The following is a 25531-nucleotide window of genomic DNA, read 5'->3' as shown; positions in this document are numbered from 1 at the left end:
CGCAATTTTCAAAACGTTTGAAATGCTATTACTTCAATTTCTCAAACATATGACTATTTTACAGCTATTTAAAGACAAGACTCTCGTTAATCTAACCACACTGTCCGATTTCAAAAAGGCTTTACAACAAAAGCAAAACATTAGATTATGTCAGCAGACTACCCAGCCAGAAATAATCAGACACCCATTTTTCAAGCTAGCATATAATGTCACAAAAACCCAGAAGACAGCTAAATGCAGCACTAACCTTTGATGATCTTCATCAGATGACAACCCTTGGACATTATGTTATACAATACATGCATGTTTTGTTCAATCAAGTTCATATTTATATCAAAAACCAGCTTTTTTACATTAGCATGTGACGTTCAGAACTAGCATACACCCCGCAAACCTCCGGTGAATTTACTAAATTACTCACGATAAACGTTCACAAAAAGCATAACAATTATTTTAAGAATTATAGATACAGAACTCCTCTATGCACTCGATATGTCCGATTTTAAAATAGCTTTTCGGATGAAGCACATTTTGCAATATTCTAAGTACATAGCCCGGCATCACAGGGCTAGCTATTTAGACACCCAGCAAGTTTAGCATTCACCATAATCAGATTTACTATAAGAAAAATGGTCTTACCTTTCCTGTTCTTCGTCAGAATGCACTCCCAGGACTTCTACTTCAATAACAAATGTTGGTTTGGTTCAAAATAATCCATAGTTATGTTCAAATATCCTCTGTTTTGTTCGTGCGTTCAAGACACTATCCGAAGGGTGACGAAGGGTGACGCGCCCGACGCGTTTCGTGACAAAAAAATGCTAAATATTCCATTACCGTACTTCGAAGCATGTCAACCTCTGTTTAAAATCAATTTTTATGCTATTTTTCTCGTAAAAAAAGCGATAATATTCCGACCGGGAAACCCTGTTTTAGTTCACAGACGAAAAAATAAAAACATGGTGTCGCCTCGTGCACGCGCCTCAGTCTCATGGTTCTCTGATCGACCACTATCCAAATGCGCTACTGTTTTTCAGCCAGGGCCTACAAAGACATCATTCAGCATTTTGCCGCCTTCTGAGAGCCTATGGGAGCCGTAGGAAGTGTCACGTTACAGCAGAGATCCTCAGTTTTCAATAAAGAGAGTGTAGAAGCCCAAGAAATGGTCAGAGAGGCCACTTCCTGTAAGGAATCTTCTCAGGTTTTTGCCTGCCATATGAGTTCTGTTATACTCACAGACACCATTCAAACAGTTTTAGAAACTTTAGGGTGTTTTCTATCCAAAGCCAATAATTATATGCATATTCTCGTTTCTGGGCAGTAGTAATAACCAGATTAAATCGGGTACGTTTTTTATCCGGCCGTGCAAATACTGCCCCCTACCCTAGAGAGGATAACTACTATCTTCCTCTATAACCATAACCCCTAACTTCGTTTATAACCATAACCGCTATCTTCCTCTATAACCATAACCTCTAACTTCCTCTATAACCATAACCCCTAACTTCGTTTATAACCATAACCCCTAACTTTGTTTATAACCATAACCACTATCTTCCTCTATATCCATAACCCCTATCTTCCTCTATAACCATAACCCCTATCTTCCTCTATATCCATAACCCCTATCTTCCTCTAAATCCGTAACCCCTGATCTATGAAACTGGTAGTGACCATAGGAATGTGTCCACCATCTCTCTCAGGTGTGGACTCCATGTCCAACTATGAGCAGGTGATCAGACAGGTGTATTACCACAACTGGCACCCCGTCCAGACCCCAGACAGGAAGTTCCGTCTCACCTGCTCTGAGCTAAACGGACGCTACACCAGCAATGAGTTCACCCTGGAGGTCAGTGGACTAGAGAGCGGAACGATAAAAATACAGGAATTCCAATGTTCCTATGCTTTCAGAAATTATATTTGATTAAACATTTCCTGCCCTGAGACCCTTTGCCTTTTCAACTTGCTCTTCCCAGAAAATCTCTGACGGTTCTTTGTCTAATAGTCCTTATTTGGAGTTTACTGTTATATTTTCTGAGACATTTATTATACCTGTAACCTTGCTCTGTATTCTTGCCCCGCCCAGATCAGTGTACTCCACAAATCAGAGGCTGGGGAGCATGTCAATCACATGGTAGCCCCGTCCCAGTACATGCAAGTCGTTCCTCATCTGGCCATGGTCCACAGTCTATACCCCACACACGGTCCAGGTAAGACTATAGAATCATCCGTCTATACTCCACACACAGCTCAGGTAGGACTTACCATAGGATAATTCTGTTCCAGCCCAACACACCTTTTAACACACCTCTGTGTCTTGTGTGTGTGTCTTGTGTGTGTGTGTGTGTGTGTGTGTGTGTGTGTGTGTGTGTGTGTGTGTGTGTGTGTGTGTGTGTGTGTGTGTGTGTGTGTGTGTGTGTGTGTGTGTGTGTGTGTGTGTGTGTGTGTGTGTGTGTGTGTGTGTGTGTGGTGTGTGTGAGAGAGAGAGAGAAGAAACTGTACTACAATGCAAATGGAGAATGGGGAGGACTCTGTGTGCATGTGTAAATAGCTACTATTATTGAACACACACAGAGAGAGAGAGCGAGAGAAAAACATACAACATTTTAAAATCCATGTAAACAAACAACAAGTGTGCGGTTTAAAAAGGAAAAAAACACAAATTTCTTCCCACAGGGCCGTGTGGTGAGACAGGGATGCAGCTTAAGCCCCACCCTCTTCAACATATATATCAACAAATTGGCGAGGGCACTAGAACAGTCTGCAGCACCCGGCCTCACCCTACTAGAATCTGAAGACAAATGTCTACTGTTTGCTGATGATCTGGTGCTTCTGTCACCGACCAGGGAGGGCCTACCGCAGCACCTAGATATTCTGCACAGATTCTGCCAGTCCTTGGCCATGACAGTAAAATAATGGTGTTCCAAAAAAGGTCCAATCGCCAGGACCACAAATACAAATTCCATCTTGACACCGTTGCCCTAGAGCACACAAAAAACTATACATACCTTGGTGTAAGGGCTGTCGTGAGAGAGAGTAGACCAAGGTGCAGCGGAGTTAGTGTTCATCATTGAATATTTAATAGCAGAAAGAACACTATACAAAACAAAACGAGAAAACTGACAGCCAAACAGTCCTGTCAGGTGCAAACACTAACAGAAACAATTACCCACAAAACCCAAAGGAAAAACATGCTCCTTATGTGTGACTCCCAATCAGCAACAACGAACTTCAGCTGTGCCTGATTGGGAGCCACACACGGCCCAAAACAAAGAAATACAAAAACCTAGAAAACGAACATAGAACGCCCACCCAATGTAACACCCTGGCCTAACCAAAATAAATAACAAAAAACCGCTCTCTATGGCCAGGGCGTTACAGTACCCCCCCCCCCCCCAAGGTGCGGACTCCGGCCGCAAAACCTGACACTGAAGGGGAGGGTCCGGGTGGGCCTTCTTACGGCGGCGGCTCAGGTGCGGGACGTGGCCTCTGCTCCACCCTCGGCGTCGCCCTCTTAGGTGGCGCACCTGGCCACGCCGAAGGTCTGGTGGGCGACCCTGACTGCGCCCGGCTGGCGGGCGGTGATAGCTGCGCCCGGCTGGGGGGCGGCGATGGCTGCGCCCGGCTGGCGGGCGTCCCTGGCGGCTCCGGCGGCACTGACCCAGGATTCACCAGGCTGAGGAGATATGTAAGAGGCCTGGCCCTAGGCGCAGGCACAGGACTCACCGGGCTGGCGGGCGGCTCTGACTGCTCCGGACAAGCGGGCGGCTCTGGCGGCTCCGGACAGGCGGGCTGCTCTGGCGGCTTCGGACAGGCGGGTGGCTCTGGCGGCTCCGGACAGGCGGCGGCTCTGGCGGCTCCTGACTGGCGGGCGGCTCTGGCGGCTCCTGACTGGCGGGCGGCTCTGGCGGCTCCTGACTGGCGGGCGGCTCTGGCGGCTCCTGACTGGCGGGCGGCTCTGACGGCTCCTGACTGGCGGGCGGCTCCTGACTGGCGGGCGGCTCTGGCGGCTCCGGACTGGCGGGCAGCTCTGGCGGCTCCGGACTGGCGGGCAGCTCTCGCGGCTCTGGACTGGCGGGCCGCCACTGGAGGTGGCACAGGACGGACCAGGCTGGAGAGATCCACTGGAGGCCTGGTCCGAGGAGGAGGCACAGGATAAACCGGGCTGTGGGGGAGCACTGGAGTTCTAGACTTGACGCTCTTTACCCATACTCCAGGCTGAATGCCCACTTTGGCCCGGCACGGGCGGAGAGCAGGCATTGGGCGAACTGGACCCTCCCAGCGCCCTGGAGACACAGTGCGCAGAGCCCTGGCCCGAAAAGGCACACTGGAGACCAGACGCGCTGAGCTGGCACAACCCGTCCTGGCTCGATGCCTGCCCTCGCATGGCACTTGCGGGGGGCTGGAATATAGCGCACCGGGCTATGCACGCGTACTGGGGACACCGTGCGCTTTACCGCATAACACGGTGTCTGACCAGTACTGCGCTGCCTCCTGTAAGCACGGGGAGTTAGCTCGGGTCTACCGCCTGACTCCGCCAATCTCCCCGTGTGCCCCCCCCCAAAAAAAATTGGGGGCTGCCTCTCGTGTCTGCTGCGCTCCCTTTCCTCACACCAGCGCCTCTCAGCTATCGCCGCCTCAATCTCCCACTGCGGGCGGCGATACTCCCCAGCTTGAGCGCATGGTCCACCTTCGTCCAGTAATTCCTCCCATCTCCAGGAATCCAGAACGTTCCTCTCCATTTTCTCCAAAGTCCATGAGTCCATACTATTCTCCTTCTCCTGGTGCCTCTCCTTCCTCCGCTGCTTGGTCCGTTTTTGGTGGGTAATTCTGTAACGGCTGTCATGAGAGAGAGTAGACCAAGGTGCAGCGGAGTTAGTGTTCATCATTGAATATTTAATAGCAGAAAGAACACTATACAAAACAAAACGAGAAAACTGACAGCCAAACAGTCCTGTCAGGTGCAAACACTAACAGAAACAATTACCCACAAAACCCAAAGGAAAAACATGCTCCTTATGTGTGACTCCCAATCAGCAACAACGAACTTCAGCTGTGCCTGATTGGGAGTCACACACGGCCCAAAACAAAGAAATACAAAAACCTAGAAAACTAACATAGAACGCCCAACCAATGTAACACCCTGGCCTAACCAAAATAATGAACAAAAAAAACCCTCTCTATGGCCAGGGCGTTACACTTGGCCTAAACATCAGCGCTACAGGTAACTTCTACAAAGCTGTGAACGATCTGAGAGACAAGGCAAGAAGGGCCTTCTATACCATCAAAAGGAACATAAAATTCGACATACCAATTAGGATCTGGCTAAAAATACCTGAATCAGTTATAGAACCCATTGCCCTTTATGATTGTGAGGTCTGGGGTCCGCTCACCAACCAAGAATTCACAAAATTGACAAACACCAAATTGAGACTCTGCATGCAGAATTCTGCTAAAATATCCTCTGTGTACAACGTAAAACACCAAATAATGCATGCAGAGCAGAATTAGGCCAAACCTTCCATAACAAAGCCATCACCTATAGAGGGATGAAGCAGGAGAACATTCCCCTAAGCAAGCTGGTCCTGGGGCTCTGTTCACAAACAGACCAAACAAAGCCCCAGGACAGCAACACAATTAGACCCCACCAAATCATGAGAAAACAAAAAGATAATTACGTGACACATTGGAAAGAATAAAGAAGAAAACAGCAAACTAGAATGCTATTTGGCCCTAAACAGAGAGTACACAGTGGCAGAATACCTGACCACTGTGACCTACCCAAACTTAAGGAAAGCTTTGACTATGTACAGACTCAGTGAGCATAGCCTTGCTATTGAGAAAGGCTGCCGAAGGCAGACCTGGCTCTCAAGAGAAGATAGGCTATGTGTCACGACTTCCTCCGAAGTCGGTCCCTCTCCTTGTTTGGGCGACGTTTGGCGGTCGACGTCACCGGTCTTCTAGCCATCGCCGATCCACCTTTCATTTTCCATTTGTTTTGTCTTTTCTTCCCACACACCTGGTTCCAATTCCATCAATTACATGTTGTGTATTTAACCCTCTGTTCCCCCCCCATGTCCTTGTCCGGTATTGTTTATTGTAAGTGCTTGTGCACGTTATGTCTGGTGTGCGTCGGGTTTTGTACCCATTTATTGATTATTCTGTTTTCCAGTGGGTTTTTATTATTAAACTGCGCCGTTGAAAACACAGTTTTTGCTCTCCTGCGTCTGACTTCTCTGCCGCCAGTATGCACCCCTTACACTATGTGCACACTGCCCACAAAATGAGGTGGAAACTGAGCTGCACTTCCTAACCTCCTGCCAAATGTATGACCATATTAGAGACACATATTTCCCTCAGATTACACAGATCCACAAACCCGATTTTGATAAACTCCCATATCTACTGGGTGAAATACCACAGTGTGCCATCACAGCAGCAATATTTGTGACCTGTTGCCACAAGAAAAGGGCAACCAGTGAAGAACAAACACCATTGTAAATACAACCCATATTTCTGTTTATTTATTTTCACTGTTGTACTTTAACCATTTGCTCATCGTTACAACACTGCATATATACATAATATGACATTTGTAATGTCTTTATTCTTTTGGAACTTCTGTGAGTGTAATGTTTACTGTTCATTTTTATTGTTTCTTTTTTGTATATTGTCTACTTCACCTGCTTTGACAATGTTAACATATGTTTCCCATGCCAATGAGAGAGAGAGAGAGTGAGAGAGAGAGGAGAAAGTGAGAGAGAGAGAGAGGGACAGGAGAAAGTGAGAGAGAGAGAGAGAGAGAGAGAGAGAGAGAGAGAGAGAGAGAGAGAGAGAGAAAATAAAAATTCAGAGTGAGAGAGGGAGATGACGCACGGATATGAAGAGAGAGAAAGGGAGGGAAGAGAGGACACATGAGAAGTGTGTATGGAGGGGTGTCTTTAACCTCTCTGGGGTATGTGGGACACTAGCGTCCCACCTGCGGGACACACTATTCAACAGCCAGTGAAATAGCAGGGCGGCAAATTCAAAACAACAAAAATCTCATAATTCAAATTTCTCAAACATACAACTATTATATCCCATTTTAAAGGTACACTTCTCGTTAATCCAGCCACATTGTCCGATTTCAAAAAGTCTTTACGGCGAAAGCATAACATTAGATTATGTTAGGACAGCACCTAAACAAGAAAAACCACACAGCCATTTTCCAAGCAAGGAGAGGTGTCACAAAAAAACAGAAATACAGCTAAAATTAATCACTAACCTTTGATGATCTTCATCAGATGGCACTCATATGACTTCATGTTACACAATACATGTATGTTTTGCTCGATAAAGTTCATATTTATATCCAAAAAAACAATTTTACATTGGCGTGTAATGTTCAGATGTTTTGCCTCCCAAAACTTCCGGTGAATGAGCACATCAATTTACAGAAATACTCATCATAAACGTTGATAAAATATTCAACAGTTATTTAAAGAATTATAGATACACTTCTCCTTAATGCAACCGCTGTGTCAGATTTCAAAAAAGCTTTACGACGAAAGCAAATTTTGCAATAATCTGAGTACAGCGTTCAGACACGAAACCAAACTCGCCATTTTGTGGAGTCAAAATTATAAATATTCACTTACCTTTGATGATCTTCATCAGAATGCACTCCCAGGAATCCCAGGTCCACAATAAATGTTTGTTTTGTTCGATAAAGTCCATCATTTATGTCCAAATACCTCCTTTTGTTCGGGTATTCAGTCCACTACTTTACGTTCGTAGAAATATGTCAAACGATGTATAGCATCAATCTTTAGGACGTTTTTAACATAAATCTTCAGTAATATTCCAACCGGACAATTCCAATGTCTTCAGAAAAGAAAAGGAACACAGCTCACACTCACGTGAGCGTGCGCCTCTGAGTTCATGTAATTTCCTCACTCATCTGACTCCAGGCCCTCTCGTTCGCTCAATATTCACAGTAAAAGCATGAAACAACGTTCTACAGACTATTGACATCTAGTGGAAGCCTTAGGAAGTGCAAAATGAACCCTAAGTCACTGTATACTGGATAGGGAATCACTTGAAAAACTACAACCCTCAGATTTCCACACTTCCTGGTTGGATTTTTCTCAGGTTTTGCCTGCCATATGAGTTCTGTTATACTCACAGACATCATTCAAACAGTTTTAGAAACGTCAGAGTGTTTTCTATCCAAATCTACTAATAATATGCATATCCTACCTTCTGAGCCTGAGTAGCAGGCAGTTTAATTTGGGCACGCCTTTCATCCGGACGTCAAAATACTGCCCCTACCCTAGAGAAGTTAATGAAGTGAATGATGTAGATAGTTCTGTTAGGAGACCATACAGACCCTCCACTAACATTCTGTGTAGATTGTTCTGTTAGGAGTCCGTGCAGACCCACTGTAACATTCAAATCAAATCAAATTTATTTTTATATAGCCCTTCGTACATCAGCTAATATCTCAAAGTGCTGTACAGAAACCCAGCCTAAAACCCCAAACAGCAAGCAAAGCATGTGAAAGAAGCACAGTGGCTAGGAAAAACTCCCTAGGAAAAACTCCCTAGAAAGGCCAAAAACCTAGGAAGAAACCTAGAGAGGAACCAGGCTATGAGGGGGGGCCAGTCCTCTTCTGGCTGTGCAGGGTGGATATTATAACAGAACATGGTCAAGATGTTAAAATGTTAAAATGTTCATAAATGACCAGCATGGTCAAATAATAATAATCATAGTAGTTGTCGAGGGTGCAACAAGCAAATCCGGTGAACAGGTCAGGGTTCCATAGCCGCAGGCAGAACAGTTGAAACTGGAGCAGCAGCACGGCCAGGTGGACTGGGGACAGCAAGGAGTCATCATACCAGGTAGTCCTGAGGCATGGTCCTAGAGCTCAGGTCCTCCGAGAGAAAGACAGAAAGAGAGAATTAGAGAGAGCATATTTAAATTCACACAGGACACCGGATAAGACAAGAGAAATACTCCAGATGTAACAGACTGACCCTAGCCCCCCGACACATAAACTACTGAAGCATAAATACTGGAGGCTGAGACAGGAGGGATCAGAAGACACTGTGGCCCCATCCGATGATACCCCCGGACAGGGCCAAACAGGCAGGATATAACCCCACCCACTTTGCCAAAGCACAGCCCCCACACCACTAGAGGGATGACTCCAACCACCAACTTACCGTCCTAAGACAAGGCCGAGTATAGCCCACAACGATCTCCGCCATGGCACAACCCAAGGGGGGGCGCCAACCCAGACAGGAAGACCACGTCAGTGACTCAACCCACTCAAGTGACGCACCCCCCCCATGGACGGCATGGAAGAACACCAGTAAGCCAGTGACTCAGCCCCTGTAAAAGGGTTAGAGGCAGAGAATCCCAGTGGAAAGAGGGGAACCGGCAAGGCAGAGACAGCAAGGGCGGTTCGTTGCTCCAGCCTTTCCGTTCACCTTCACACTCCTGGGCCAGACTATACTTAATCATAGGACCTACTGAAGAGATAAGTCTTCAGTAAAGACTTAAAGGTTGAGACTGAGTCTGCGTCTCTCACATTGGTAGGCAGACCATTCCATAAAAATGGAGCTCTATAGGAGAAAGCCCTACCTCCAGCCGTTTGCTTAGAAATTCTAGGGACAATTAGGAGGCCTGCGTCTTGTGACCGTAGCGTACGTGTAGGTATGTACGGCAGGACCAAATCGGAAAGATAGGTAGGAGCAAGCCCATGTAATGCTTTGTAGGTTAGCAGTAAAACCTTGAAATCAGCCCTTGCCTTAACAGGAAGCCAGTGTAGGGAGGCTAGCACTGGAGTAATATGATCAAATATTTTGGTTGTAGTCAGGATTCTAGCAGCCGTATTTAGCACTAACTGAAGTTTATTTAGTGCTTTATCCGGGTAGCCGGAAAGTAGAGCATTGCAGTAGTCCAGCCTAGAAGTAACAAAAGCATGGATTAATTTTTCTGCGTCATTTTTGGACAGAAAGTTTCTGATTTTTGCAATGTTACGTAGATGGAAAAAAGCTGTCCTTGAAACAGTCTTGATATGTTCTTCAAAAGAGAGATCAGGGTCCAGAGTAACGCCGAGGTCCTTCACAGTTTTAACATTCTGTGTAGACTGTTCTGTTAGGAGACCGTACAGACCCTCTAGTAACATTCTGTGTAGATTGTTCTGTTGGGAGACCGTACAGACCCTCTAGTAACATTCTGTGTAGATTGTTCTGTTGGCAGACCGTACAGACCCTCTAGTAACATTCTGTGTAGATTGTTCTGTTGGGAGACTGTACAGACCCTCTATTAACATTCTGTGTAGATTTTTCTGTTGGGAGACCGTACAGACCCTCTAGTAACATTCTGTGTAGATTGTTCTGTTGGGAGACCGTACAGACCCTCTAGTAACATTCTGTGTAGATTGTTCTGTTGGGAGACCGTACAGACCCTCTAGTAACATTCTGTGTAGATTGTTCTGTTGGGAGACTGAACAGACCCTCTATTAACATTCTGTGTAGATTGTTCTGTTGGGAGACTGAACAGACCCTCTATTAACATTCTGTGTAGATTGTTCTGTTGGGAGACTGAACAGACCCTCTAATAACATTCTGTGTAGATTGTTCTGTTGGGAGACCGTACAGACCCTCTAGTAACATTCTGTGTAGATTGTTCTGTTGGGAGACTGAACAGACCCTCTATTAACATTCTGTGTAGATTGTTCTGTTGGGAGACTGAACAGACCCTCTATTAACATTCTGTGTAGATTGTTCTGTTGGGAGACTGAACAGACCCTCTAGTAACATTCTGTGTAGATTGTTCTGTTGGGAGACCGTACAGACCCTCTAGTAACATTCTGTGTGCATTCATGTATACACACTGGGGTGCCTTTAACATGAGAGAGATCAAAGGCTATGGATTGGTGTTAAAAAAATTATCTCTCTCCTCTCTTCTTTCTCCTCTCCCACACCCTCCCCCTCTCTCTGTAATAAGGAAGCAGACTGAATCAAATTACCAATTAAAAGAGTCCTCTGTAGCTGGATGAATACACACACGGTATAATAACTTATCTGAAGGAGAGAGAGATGAGGCAGGGAGATGTTATTTGAGAGTATAGTACAGATCAGAACAACAGATAAACATTACAGATCTAGGACCTTCTCTCTCTCTGTGTGTGTGTGTGTGTGTGTGTGTGTGTGGTGTGTGTGTGTGTGTGTGTGTGTGTGTGTGTGTGTGTGTGGTGTGTGTGTGTGTGTGTGTGTGTGTGTGTGTGTGTGTGTGTGTGTGTGTGGTAATACACTCGTTGTGTGTGTGTGCATACTGTACATCTGAGATGTTTTGGTTGTGTGCATAACCAAATATTTGGTATGCGTGTGGGTGCACCATGTTACTTAACATTTAGTATTTTAACATTACCTTTCCTTTCTCCCCAGGAGCCCCCAGTGCTGCCACAGTGGTGATAGTGATCTGTATCGCCGCCCTGGTGGTGGTGGTTGTGCTAGGCATCTACCGTATTCATCTGACACACCAACAGGAGGGCAGGAACTCAGACACAACCAAAGAGAGAGAGCTGGACTGGGACGACTCAGCGCTCAATATCACAGTCAATCCTATGGAGGTAAGGGGAAGGGGGGACTGAAAACAAAACAGTGGGGGAGAGGCGAGGGAGGAATAAAGCAAGGAAGGTGAGCGTTGTATGGACCAGATGTTGGAACAGCCTTAAGTGCAGTCAGGATCAGGGGCAGAATACTGTCCAGTATATTAAAACCTCTTACATCTAGACGTTCCGCTAGCGGAACACCTGCTCCAATATCCAATGATAGGCGTGGCGCGAATTACAAATTCCTCAAAAATACAAAAACTTCAATTTTTCAAACATATGACTATTTCACAGCATTTTAAAGACAAGACTCTCCTTTATCTAACCACACTGTCCGATTTCAAAAAGGCTTTACAGCGAAAGCAAAACATTAGATTATGTCAGCAGAGTACCAAGCCAGAAATAATCAGACACCCATTTTTCAAGCTAGCATATAATGTCACATAAACCCAGAAGACAGCTAAATGCAGCACTAACCTTTGATGATCTTCATCAGATGACACACCTAGGACATTATGTTATACAATACATGCATGTTTTGTTCAATCAAGTTCATATTTATATCAAAAAACAGCTTTTTACATTAGCATGTGACGTTCAGAACTAGCATACCCCCCGCAAACTTCCGGGGAATTTGCTAACAATTTACTAAATTACTCACGATAAACATTCACAAAAAGCATAACAATTATTTTAAGAATTATAGATACAGAACTCCTCTATGCACTCGATATGTCCGATTTTAAAATAGCTTTTTGGTGAAAGCACATTTTGCAATATTCTAAGTACATAGCCCAGCCATCACGGGCTAGCTATTTAGACACCCGGCAAGTTTAGCACTCACCAATATCAGATTTACTATTATAAAAGTTTGATTACCTTTTGTTGTCTTCGTCAGAATGCACTCCCAGGACTGCTACTTCAATAACAAATGTTGGTTTGGTCCAAAATAATCCATCGTTATATCCGAATAGCGGCGTTTTGTTCGTGCGTCCCAGACACTATCCGAAATGGTAAATCAGGGTCGTGCGCATGGCGCAATTCGTGACAAAAAAATTCTAAATATTCCATTACCGTACTTCGAAGCATGTCAACCGCTGTTTAAAATCAATTTTTATGCAATTTATCTCGTAAAAAAGCGATAATATTCCGACCGGGAATCTCCTTTTCGGCAAACAGAGGAAAAATCACAAAGACGGGGGCGGCCAGGGCACGCGCCTAAGCCCACAGTCCCTTGATCGGCCACTTGAGAAAGGCGATAATGTGTTTCAGCCTGGGGCTGGGATGACGACATTCTGTTTTTTCCCGGGCTCTGAGCGCCCATGGAAGATGTAGGAAGTGTCACGTTAGAGCAGAGATCCTTTGTAAAAGATAGAGATGGCAAAGAAGTTCAAGAAATGGTCAGACAGGCCACTTCCTGTAAAGGAATCTCTCAGGTTTTGACCTGCCATTTGAGTTCTGTTATACTCACAGACACCATTCAAACAGTTTTAGAAACTTTGGAGTGTTTTATATCCAAAGCCAAAAATTATATGCATATTCTAGTTACTGGGCAGGAGTAGTAACCAGATTAAATCGGGTACGTTTTTTATCCAGCCGTGAAAATACTGCCCCTAGCCATAACAGGTTAACAGTGACAGGTGGTGCCAGGTGAATGACAAAATCCTATGAATAGTTACATAATCTATAAAGGTATTTACTAAATAAACAGACTCAAAATACAGGTTTGAATAGAAAACCTAAGTCGCAATCAGGCCTACCCTGCCAAACCAACTATAGCTGTGGTATACCAGGCTATGGACAGCCTCCCACACAGCTCACATACCAAACCAACTGTAGCAGGTTGGGGTATACCAGGCTATGGACAGCCTCCCACACAGCTCACATACCAAACCAACTGTAGCACGTTGGGGTATACCAGGCTATGGACAGCCTCCCACACAGCTCACATACCAAACCAACTGTAGCTGAGGTATACCAGGCTATGAACAGCCTCCCACACAGCTCACATACCAAACCAACTGTAGCAGGTTGGGGTATACCAGGCTATGGACAGCCTCCCACACAGCTCACATACCAAACCAACTGTAGCAGGTTGGGGTATACCAGGCTATGAACAGCCTCCCACACAGCTCAAATACCAAACCAACTGTAGCAGGTTGGGGTATACCAGGCTATGGACAGCCTCCCACACAGCTCACATACCAAACCAACTGTAGCAGGTTGGGGTATACCAGGCTATGGACAGCCTCTCACACAGCTCACATACCAAACCAACTGTAGCAGGTTGGGGTATACCAGGCTATGAACAGCCTCCCACACAGCTCACATACCAAACCAACTGTAGCAGGTTGGGGTATACCAGGCTATGGACAGCCTCCCACACAGCTCACATACCAAACCAACTGTAGCAGGTTGGGGTATACCAGGCTATGGACAGCCTCCCACACAGCTCACATACCAAACCAACTGTAGCAGGTTGGGGTATACAGGCAATGAACAGCCTCCCACACAGCTCACATACCAAACCAACTGTGGCAGGTTGGGGTATACCAGGCTATGGACAGCCTCCCACACAGCTCACATACCAAACCAACTGTAGCTGTGGTATACCAGGCTATGAACAGCCTCCCACACAGCTCACATACCAAACCAACTGTAGCTGTGGTATACCAGGCTATGAACAGCCTCCCACACAGCTCACATACCAAACCAACTGTAGCAGGTTGGGGTATACCAGGCTATGAACAGCCTCCCACACAGCTTACATACCAAACCAACTGTAGCAGGTTGGTGTTTACCAGGCTATGGACAGCCTCCCACACAGCTCACATACCAAACCAACTGTAGCTGTGGTATACCAGGCTATGAACAGCCTCCCACACAGCTCACATACCAAACCAACTGTAGCTGTGGTATACCAGGCTATGAACAGCCTCCCACACAGCTCACATACCAAACCAACTGTAGCAGGTTGGGGTTTACCAGGCTATGAACAGCCTCCCACACAGCTTACATACCAAACCAACTGTAGCAGGTTGGTGTTTACCAGGCTATGGACAGCCTCCCACACAGCTCACATACCAAACCAACTGTAGCAGGTTGTGGTATACCAGGCTATGAACAGCCTCCCACACAGCTCACATACCAAACCAACTGTAGCTGTGGTATACCAGGCTATGAACAGCCTCCCACACAGCTCACATACCAAACCAACTGTAGCAGGTTGGGGTATACAGGCTATGAACAGCCTCCCACACAGCTCACATACCAAACCAACTGTAGCAGGTTGGGGTATACCAGGCTATGAACAGCCTCCCACACAGCTCACATACCAAACCAACTGTAGCAGGTTGGGGTATACAGGCTATTAACAGCCTCCCACACAGCTCACATACCAGAGCTAGAACATCACTCCAACTCCGAGGTGAAACAGGTGCCTTTATACCTGTGGCCCCTCCCTATCATACTGTTAACCATGGAGATCTTCACGCATTAAATCATTCAATCAAGCATTCAATCATAATAACAGGCATCTTTATTACACCCACATTTACATTTACGTAGCAAGTGTTCATGTCCACCTGAAAATGGCATCCACTTGGAGGTTTGAAAAAGGGTCAATTACTGCATTTAAATATGAAACTGAATTTGTCACAATGCAACAACCAAACATTTCCTTGACACATACATGAGGGAAAAAAGTATTTGATCCCCTGCTGATTTTGTACGTTTGCCCATTGACAAAGAAATGACCAGTCTATAATTTTAATGGTAGGTGTATTTGAACGGTGAGAGACAGAATAACAACAAAAGAATCCAGAAAAACGCAAGTAAAAAATGTTCTAAATTGATTTCGTCCCTTTGATGCGATGAAGTTGTCCTGTCCCCTTAGCAGAAAAACACCCCCAAAGCATAATGTTTCCACCTCTATGTTTGACGGTGGGGATGGTGTTCTTGGGGTCATAGGCAGCATTCCTCCTCCTCCAAAAACGGCGAGTTGAGTTGATGCCAAAGAGCTCCATTTTGGTCTCATCTGACCACAACACTTTCACCCAGTTGTCCTTTGAATCATTCAGATGTTCATTGGCAAACTTCAGACGGGCATGTATATGTGCTTTCTTGAGCAGGGGGACCTTGCGGGCGCTGCAGGATTTCAGTCCTTCATGGCGTAGTGTGTTACCAATTGTTTTCTTGGTGACTATGGTCCCAGCTGCCTTGAGATCATTGACAAGATCCTCCCGTGTAGTTCTGGGCTGATTCCTCACCGTTCTCATGATCATTGCAACTCCACGAGGTGAAATCTTGCATGCAGCCCCAGGCCAAGGGAGATTGACAGTTCTTTTGTGTTTCTTCCATTTGCGAATAATCGCACCAACTGTTGTCACCTTCTCACCAAGCTGCTTGGAGATGGTCTTGTAGCCCATCCCAGCCTTGTGTAGGTCTACAATCTTGTCCCTGACATCCTTGGAGAGCTCTTTGGTCTTGGCCATGGTGGAGAGTTTGGAATCTGATTGATTGATTGCTTCTGTGGACAGGTGTCTTTTATACAGGTAACAAACTGAGATTAGGAGCACTCCCTTTAAGAGTGTGCTCCTAATCTCAGTTTGTTACCTGTATAAAAGACACCTGGGAACCAGAAATCTTTCTGATTGAGAGGGGTCAAATACTTATTTCCCTCATTAAAATGCAAATCAATTTATAACATTTTTCGAGATGCGTATTTCAGGATTTTTTTGTTGTTATTCTGTCTCTCACTGTTCAAATAAACCTACCATTAAAATTATAGACTGATCATTTCTTTGTCAGTGGGCAAACGTACAAAATCAGCAGGGGATCAAATACTTTTTTCCCTCACTGTAATTAGCATTACGCAACAGTAAATATTAGTGATACTGGCAAAAAAGTAAAATAACAACAGTATATACCTTTAGGATATATGAATTACTAGATATATGGGGGGAAATTAACACGGTAAACAATTTATGGGGAAGGGGAATTCAATTATTAGTGACGAGAGCTTCTGAGTCAGCTTCGTCACAGCATCTGAAGTAGAGTGAGTAACTGAAGTTTGAGGGCAGAGGGACGAATGGCAGGGAAGAGGAGAGAAAGGGAGAAATGGGACATAATGAAACAGAGTAGGATACACAGGGGCCACAGTAATCAGCTCCGGAACCTGTGACACACCTGTTGCCTCTGTGCCCCATGCAGAGCTTCCAGGAGCCCCAGGGAGCTGAGGAAGAGGCCAGCGAGGAAGACGAGGAGGACGATGATGAAGAGGAAGACGATGACATCACCAGTGCCGAGTCAAACGACAGCGAGGAGGAGGAGGAGGTCCCAGGAGCTCTCAGTGTAAAACAGGGCAGCAAGAGGGGCCAGCTGGACTGGGACAACTCTACATTAACCTACTGAATACAACCACACATACACACTGACGCACACACACACACAAACACTAATGTGCATACACACACGCTGAGGCATCAACATACACACTACCATAAAATCAATTGTTTAATCATGAGACTACCTGAGATTTCTCTCAATTGAGTTAACATCCCCCCCTACTGGTGAAAATGGAAATGGTGATGAGAATAGAATGAGCACTAAAGTAATACACATGCGTCAAACACACACACACACTCACACACTCACTCACTCACACACACACGTGTCAAACCTGCACACACACACTCATTCACTCACATACACACACACACACACACTCACTCACTCACTCACTCACTCACTCACTCACTCACTCACTCACTCACTCACTCACTCACTCACTCACTCACATACAAGCGAACAACGCCAGCCTGTACTCCATTTAAAAATACTCCTTTCCTTAATGTCAAATCATCTGGTGTTAACTAAAGGCTACAATGTGGTACTCCAATGCTATAATACTATCTTGTGGTCTTGAGTCAGTACACAGACCTCAAGCCCAAGTCCACAAACTAACAGCTTATCTACTGTTTTATACTGAGACTGTGAAAAAAACAAAAAAACTAAATGTTAAAATACTGTATACAGCTGATATTGCTCGTCAAACATCTGATTTCCACCTATTTTTTCAGGGTCTAAAATCGAATCTGAAAAATTGTGGTCCTATAGGTTGCCATGATCCTTCGTAATGGTTTCTTTCCCATAGGCACATAGTGGTACAGTCCACTGTGCTAGAGTTAGCGTGGTACAGTGGGATAGTTAAGATGGTACCGGCTAATATAGGGAAACTCCTTCAATCCTTACCATATTATCTGTGAACAGTATATCATACCTTCTGTCCATTGCATCAAATGAAAATTTAAGGCAAAATAAGAAAAATATTATTGCATTGATTTGCAGTATTTTAATACCTGAAAAATGTTTTGGGGGTTTGTTGCAATGGAATATAATTTATTTAGCACTGCTTATTTAATCCTGGATGATGTGTCCAGGTGATTTTAAAGAGTTATGCCGTCCCCCAATGGCACTAAACAGTCTTTATTTGTTTTTCGATTGATGTGCTGTTGGAGATGTTGTACTTACCTGAGGCATAGTCATGCAGGTGCAACATTACAGAATGTTCAGATAGAAATGTGTTGCATAGAACTGACACGTTTCTCTGTCATGCAAAACAATAACCATGTCAGCTCTATGCATTTCAATTCTATCTTCAATATTGTGTATATACATTGCACACAACTGAATAAGCACCCAGGTGAAAGTTGGCTTTTTTTGTTCTGTTTCTTGGACACACTACGAAAGAGGAGGAACCTTGTAAATGTGTATATGTTCCTCTTACCTGTAAATACTAACTAGAGTAGGTGACCCCGCCCTGAACCTAGCAAAGCCCCTCCCTCTTTTCTTCTGTATGTATGCACATAACCCCGCCCATCTCAATTAAATCTGTACATATTACACCAAACCCTGCCCTGCTCTCTGTGTTTTTATCTCAATGTTCAGTTCATTCCGAATGGCTATGCTTTCTGTCTCTGCTAAGACAGGCAAGTTAAACCAACTTAAGCCCAACTTAAGCCCAACTTAAGGCCAACTTAAACTGGTTAATGGGCATGTATAAGGTCTTCTATCTTTCTGCAGTCAATACCAGCAACCCCCCTTACCCCTTTCTTACACAGTCTGCCTAATGTAAAATGTTACTTTACCTGGCACGAGGAGAAATTTAAAGTTTCTATTTTCTACATTTGGGTATTTGACTGTGTGATTCTGCTTGATGTAATCCTTTCCAGGGATAGTCCTTCGGTTCTATCTGGGAGAACCCTGTCTTGAAGAGCCCGTGTATAGCTAGCTACAAGTTCATGTAAAGTTTTCAACGGTTGTGTAGGGTTACAACTGTGCTTGTGACGTGAGACCTTGTCCTCAACCTCCACCATGTTACTTTCAGCTCCTGAACCCCTCTCACACCTGTACCCCTACCCCCTAGGAACTTTTGCTAGACTTTGCATCAACCCTCCCCAATGTTCTCCCAACGTTTGTTTTAGAGGTGGAAGATGAAAATAAATATGAACCTTGTAAAATGTGTAAAACCTTTTTTAGTTTTTCTTGACGTTTTCTTTGGACTGTTTTCTTAGTTTCCTTTGGATGGTCACTACAGCACTTTCTGTAAATTGACCAATAAAGAGTTGTTTTAGAATCTAGCTGTGTCTCATTCATTCTGCAGTCACATATCAATTTGTTCAATACAGAAAAACAACTAGGCCTATAGAATGTGGGAATTAAAATGGGGTGGGAAATACTCATTAGAATCTAACTGTTTCTCTCATTCATTCTGCAGTCACAGATCAATTTGTTCAATACAGAAAACAACTAGGGGGGATTAAAATGGGGTGGGAAATACTCAGCAGCCGGATCTCTAGTTAGTCATATAGTTAAGACTATGGCATTTCAAAGCTATGAAAGGCATTAGGCCCATCTAACCGTTTAAACTGAGGGCAATACTCAACACAGCATCTTCATTGCGAGAAGATGAATCACCAACAACTTCTGATTTGAAAGTTCACATTTAATCCAATGTCTCCATCTAGTGGATATTTCTAGTGGTGTGTTTGGTGGTGTTTTATCAACTTTTTTCTCACTGAGGAAATAGGCCATAGCGGACCCTATTCTTCGCGTTACGACATGATTCGGCCGCGGACGCTGCTATAAGTACGTCATAGACGGCCGCAAGTTTACGTCATAGTAAAACAGTTGAGATATTCCCGCAAAATTCACATTTTGATCACACACAGACGTGCTGAAGAACGTAAGTGCCTCAGTAGCCCTCCATCTGTAATCCAATGAAAAATGTAAAGGAATTAACCACATTAGGCTAATTGTGTTAAAGTGTCAACATTGGGCAATTAAATATAAAGATCTCTATTATAATGTGCAAGCAAAATGTAAGCTAATAAGTCAAATATAAAGTAGGCTAGCCTAATGAGTGACATCTAATAATGACTTTGTTTTCTTTAGGATATCTCAGCACATAAAATACAATTAGGAATCACTTACCTAATACAATAATGCCTGGTACTGATTCTGAATCTGGCTGTTGGCCACGCTTGAGATCTTCAAAGAAGCGCTCCAACCCCAACGCCAAACACACAGGAAAGGAGATAGGGTATGAAACTGATTTTAAAAAGCCTAACAAGTCTGAAGTAGAGCCAAATATGATTTTTATGTTTATAGACAGGAATAACAGTTGTAGTTATCTGAAAATGGCTTGCGTAGTTGTGGCGGGATGATATTGTACTGTAACAGTGATGATGTATGTAGGCTACATTAGTATTTTTCTCCAGCTCTCCCTTCTGAACCCTAAGCCTGCCTGTTGCCCCTTCTAGCGCTCAGGATGCCCAGACTAAAGCTGAGCTAGACCCGATGACCTGCTCCCTGGCTCTCCACCTGTGCTGCCCCGCCTGTGACACACTACTCCTCCAGCCTGTGTCTCTGCCCTGTGGCCACTGCCTCTGCCAGCCCTGCCTGGAAGGCATCCGCAAGAAGCCCTCCAGCACCAAGGCCTCTGATGCCCAACAGGCCCAGCCCTACTCCCAGTGCCCCCGTTGCCTGGTCCACTACTCCCTCCAGCCTGGCGGTGCCTGGCCCTTCCCAGAGAACCTTCTTCTGGCCAACGTATCTGAGCAGCTCCTAGAGAGGCTGGAGGGCCTGAGGCAGGTGAAGCAACCTAAAAACACCCGGGCCAAGGACACATCCCTGAGGGTGACCGCCTGCGAGATCTGCTCTAAGCAGCGCGAGGCCCAGCACTACTGCCGCACCTGCGGCCTCAACTACTGTGCCAAGTGCCTGAGAAAACTCCATGGCAACCGAGCATTCCAGGCCCACGTGCTGACGGAGCCCGTGGAGGGTGGGTGCCGCGATCCATGCCCCACCCACCACGACCGCTCCCTGTCCCACTGTTGCCTTGACGACGGAGCTCTGGGGTGCCAGGGGTGCATGGAACAGGGGCACCAGGGGCATGACGTGTCACCCGTCCACGAGGCCCGCGCCCGCAGGGAGGTGGGCATCCGCAATTGGCTGGAGCAGGCTGAAAAGGGTAAGGTCACATCACTGCTCTATTGTTTCTGAGACGCTTTATTTAAGTTCCACTAAGGGCTGTTTTTCTTTGGATTCATTTTATGGATTTATGTTGTTCATTTGAAGTCTTAATGTTGCTGCACAAACAGCTTTTGTTCAGTTAATTAGCTTTCATAAGTGCAGCCAAAATCTACCAGAGTTAAGCTTTCACATCTTAATTACTGTAGGTAAAAAATACATTCTCCAAACCACATCTCTGTGAACCACAGTAATGGTAGCCATTATGTCAAAGAGATTACTCCGTTGTGGCAATTGAGTAAACTCAAAGTTAATTAATTGAAAGTTAATACAGGAAGTTAAGTTTGTATCAGATGTTTATTGCTGCCCTTGTCACGTTGCTGTAGTGAAGTCCCAGTGTGAAGCCGACATGGTGTCCATGGATCAGTTGAGGGCCCGAACGGGCTCCGATGGCGCCGAGCTGAGACGCCGCGTGCGTGAGGGCTTCCTGTCTCTCCGTAATGTCCTGCTAGACCAGGAAGCAGCACTGCTCTCCCACCTCGACAACCTGACCTCCAGTACCCGCAGCGGTGCCAGGGACTTCCTCCAGACCTCTGCCCCACTCCTGGGCTCCCTGACTGGGCTGGAGGTGATCTCTGAGCAGGCCCTCCTGGAGCCCGACACCGTGGCCTTCCTGACCGGGGCCGTGGCTCTGACCCAGTGGCTGCAGAGGGTCAACGGGGACATCCACCGCCCTGCCTTGACTCTACAGGAGGGGGAGCCCTTCAAGGGGGTGAAGATGGACTTTGACGCCCTCTTTAGAGACCTGCAGGGCCTGCTGGGGACCCACCTCCACTGGAAGAGCCCTGAAGTGGATGCAGTGGTTTCAGCGGCAACCAGCGTGGAGTCAGACGTTTTGGGGGGGTGCTGCGAGGTGTTGCAGGTACCATCCTGCCCAGGGACCCCCCACCGCACGCTGGCCCTGGCGGACCCCCCACTGAGCCCCCTGAACCCCAAGAGCCCCAGGAAGCTGGTGATGGAGGAACAGCTGGGCCTGTCGGCTGGGGACTGTAGCGATAAGAAGCGGCACCTGCTGCCCAGGCCCCCCATCATCTACCAGCACATCGTCAGCGGAGACACTGTGGAGGTACAGTTACACAGCATCTAGGGACTTATTATAAATGTAAAATGTATTGTTTTATATATTGAAGTTATCCAATATGATGATAACTCTCTATCTTTTTTGTGTAGATCTTCTGGATGCTGCCCATGGGCGAGGAGGTGGAGACCTTTGACGTCCACTTCCAGGATGCTGTTATCGTGGGGATGACCATGGAGGAGAGGAAGGGAGTGGTCCTGGAGGGGCTGAAGACCTGCAACCTGCAGACGGCCGGGCTCCGCCTAGACACACACTACCTGTTCCGGGCTCGCTCTGTCAACAGCCACGGGGCCGGGGAGTGGAGCTCGTCCTACAGGGTGAGTACGGTACTACATGACCAATGACATTCACTGACTGACTGTGAGGCCAATCCTATTTTAAGATACATTAGTATTACTGACAACTAACTTGAGTTGTGTTCATGTTGTCATTGTTCCCAGGTGAATACCGAGCGCCAGGGAGACGAGGCCAAGGCAGCCGTGACACAGGAAATCTAACTCTTACAACAGGAAATGAAGATCCCACACATCATTTGTCATACATATGTCACTTACAATCTGTCTATTCCACATATCACTGTAAACTGCATTATCAAGCAGAAACATACATTGCATAATAAAAATAAAGCAAGCAACTTTGAAAAAGTGAGCTATTGAATTTTTTCACCAAACACAATGAACACCTCTTTTTGCTTTGTGGAATTTGTTCTTAACTAATAAATCATGGTTACATAGAATTACATTGTATTGACCACTTGACAATAGAAATCATAGTCTTTAGTCACGTCTCGGTGCCCAGTGCAAACAGCGGAAATCCTTCTTTAATCACCTATGAAACAAAACACTCATTAGCATCAGGCTAACGAGTCCTAGGTGACCCTCTGGTTATACAACATTAAATAATTACATCCTATTACCCCCAGCAGCAGCCCTCTGCTACTACAGCCCACACCACTCTCAAGGACATGGTACTACACTCATTCTAATTAACACACTTCAGAAAGTGCACTGTCAGGAAAAATGATGTAAGCTAAATGCTAATGAGTGGATAGAGTGTCACGTACAGTAAGTGTTACACCGTGGTGTGAGTGTGTGTGTTTGTGTAGGGTTAATAGTGTTTGTGCGAGAGGAGTGTGTAACAGTTGTTTGGCTAATTACCGGTCCACCCGGTGTGTGGTTGGTTATATGAGGGTTGGTCTGGGTGATAGAGTCTGTAGGGTGAACAAGGTATCAGTGCTGTAATATGAGTCATCTGCTCCACGATGAGAGGCTGTTAACCTGCAATATCACACTACATCTATAAAACAGTCATTGTGTCCTGTAAAATCACTACTGGCATCGCTCTATTTCTCTCTCTTTCTTTCTCTCAGTCTCCCTCACTCGCTCTTTCTTTCTCTCTGTCTCCCTCACTCGCTCTTTCTTTCTCTCTGTCTCCCTCACTCTTTCTTTCTCTCTGTCTCCCTCACTCTCTCTTTCTTTCTCTCTGTCTCCCTCACTCTTTCTTTCTCTCTGTCTCCCTCACTCGCTCTTTCTTTCTCTCTGTCTCCCTCACTCTCTCTTTCTTTCTCTCTGTCTCCCTCACTCTTTCTTTCTCTCTGTCTCCCTCACTCTCTCTTTCTTTCTCTCTGTCTCCGTCACTCGCTCTTTCTTTCTCTCAGTCTCCCTCACTCTCTCTTTCTTTCTCTCTGTCTCCCTCACTCTTTCTTTCTCTCTGTCTCCCTCACTCTCTCTTTCTTTCTCTCTGTCTCCGTCACTCGCTCTTTCTTTCTCTCTGTCTCCCTCACTCTTTCTTTCTCTCTGTCTCCCTCACTCTCTCTTTCTTTCTCTCTGTCTCCGTCACTCGCTCTTTCTTTCTCTCTGTCTCTGTCACTCTCTTTCTTTCTCTGTCTTCCTCACTCTCTTTCTTTCTCTCTGTCTCTGTCACTCTCTCTTTCTTTCTCTCTGTCTCCCTCACTCACTCTTTCTTTCTCTCTGTCTCCCTCACTCTCTCTTTCTTTCTCTCTGTCTCCGTCACTCTCTCTTTCTTTCTCTCTGTCTCTGTCACTCTCTCTTTCTTTCTCTCTGTCTCCCTCACTCTCTCTTTCTTTCTCTCTGTCTCCCTCACTCTCTCTTTCTCTCTGTCTCCCTCACTCTCTCTTTCTTTCTCTCTGTCGCCCTCACTCTCTCTTTCTTTCTCTCTGTCTCCCTCACTCTCTTTCTTTCTCTCTGTCTCCCTCACTCTCTCTTTCTTTCTCTCTGTCTCCCTCACTCTTTCTTTCACTGTCTCCATCACTCTCTTTCTTTCTCTCTGTCTTCCTCACTCTCTCTTTCTTTCTTTCTCTCTGTCTCCCTCACTCTCTCTTTCATTCTCTCTGTCTCCTTCACTCTCTTTCTTTCTCTCTGTCTTCCTCACTCTCTCTTTCTTTCTCTCTGTCTCCCTCACTCTCTCTTTCATTCTCTCTGTCTCCCTCACTCTCTTTCTTTCTCTCTGTCTCCCTCACTCTCTCTTTCTTTCTCTCTGTCTCCCTCACTCTCTCTTTCATTCATACATGTTTACACAAGCAACATAATTCTGATATTTTCCCACTAATTGTTATTTTGCCCAATCAGATCAGCTGGTTCGCCAATAATTGGGCAAAAGATCAGATTTGGGCTGCCTGTGTAAACACAGCCTTATAGTTCTGTCTTTCTCATCAGCTTTTCTGTGTTCTTTGCACATTGATCATAATGTCATCTTTTCTATTTTCTTCAAAATCTACATACTGCATCATCTTATTAATCATTATCCTTATCATCATCGTTACCATCACCATTGTCTGTGAAGAAAGAGAGGATTTATGGCACAGAGTTATTTGAAGATTCATCAGAGTTAATATTGTAATTTCACCTGCTTGTGTACTTACTGTAGGAATATGAGAAAGTGACTTGAATTGAAATGTTACAGTGCAGTAGGCCTGCTCCTCCTGGACAAGTACAATGTTACAGTGCAGTAGGCCTGCTCCTCCTGGACAAGTACAATGTTACAGTGCAGTAGGCCTGCTCCTCCTGGACAAGTACAATGTTACAGTGCAGTAGGCCTGCTCCTCCTGGACAAGTACAATGTTACAGTGCAGTAGGCCTGCTCCTCCTGGACAAGTACAATGTTACAGTGCAGTAGGCCTGCTCCTCCTGGACAAGTACAATGTTACAGTGCAGTAGGCCTGATCCTCCTGGACAAGTACAATGTTACAGTGCAGTAGGCCTGCTCCTCCTGGACAAGTACAATGTTACAGTGCGGTAGGC

The 25531-nt window shown here is 45.5% G+C and overlaps 2 protein-coding genes across 3 annotated transcripts in view; both read left to right on the top strand.

Moving 5' to 3' along the window:
* The window catches only part of LOC106613128 (calsyntenin-2), a 443615-nt gene extending 424377 nt beyond the window's left edge, over positions 1–19238 (top strand). For both annotated transcript variants that reach the window (XM_014215083.3, XM_014215084.3), the window contains exons 14-17: positions 1701–1846; positions 2084–2207; positions 11436–11620; positions 16814–19238. In XM_014215083.3, coding sequence (XP_014070558.2) covers positions 1701–1846; positions 2084–2207; positions 11436–11620; positions 16814–17014 — 656 coding nt within the window. In that variant the 3' untranslated portion in view covers positions 17015–19238. The remainder of the gene's footprint in view (positions 1–1700; positions 1847–2083; positions 2208–11435; positions 11621–16813) is intronic.
* A 666-nt stretch (positions 19239–19904) lies between these two features.
* On the top strand, positions 19905–22801 carry LOC106613133 (tripartite motif-containing protein 42). Its single transcript, XM_014215092.3, has 5 exons — positions 19905–20204; positions 20425–21134; positions 21520–22259; positions 22364–22588; positions 22712–22801. Exons 1-5 carry the CDS (start codon positions 20107–20109, stop codon positions 22766–22768), a joined length of 1830 nt encoding a protein of 609 aa, XP_014070567.2. The 5' UTR covers positions 19905–20106; the 3' UTR covers positions 22769–22801.
* Positions 22802–25531: the final 2730 nt, after the last annotated feature.

Source organism: Salmo salar, chromosome 09 (genome assembly GCF_965601325.2).
Source record: "Salmo salar chromosome 09, fSalSal1, whole genome shotgun sequence".
Taxonomy (NCBI): domain Eukaryota; kingdom Metazoa; phylum Chordata; class Actinopteri; order Salmoniformes; family Salmonidae; genus Salmo; species Salmo salar.
The sequence above is the reverse complement of the archived record's forward strand: the minus strand, read 5'-3'. Positions and strand labels throughout refer to the sequence as shown.

What these genes read in the sequence shown, in the direction of transcription:
- LOC106613133 (XM_014215092.3), top strand. Translation starts at nt 20,107, where the DNA reads ATGCCTGGTACTGATTCTGAATCTGGCTGTTGGCCACGCTTGAGATCT. An exon ending in CACACAGGAAAGGAGATAGG is followed by an intron (nt 20,205 to 20,424) that starts GTATGAAACTGA and finishes TGCCCCTTCTAG; the next exon opens with CGCTCAGGATGCCCAGACTA. An exon ending in TCAGCGGAGACACTGTGGAG is followed by an intron (nt 22,260 to 22,363) that starts GTACAGTTACAC and finishes TTTTTTGTGTAG; the next exon opens with ATCTTCTGGATGCTGCCCAT.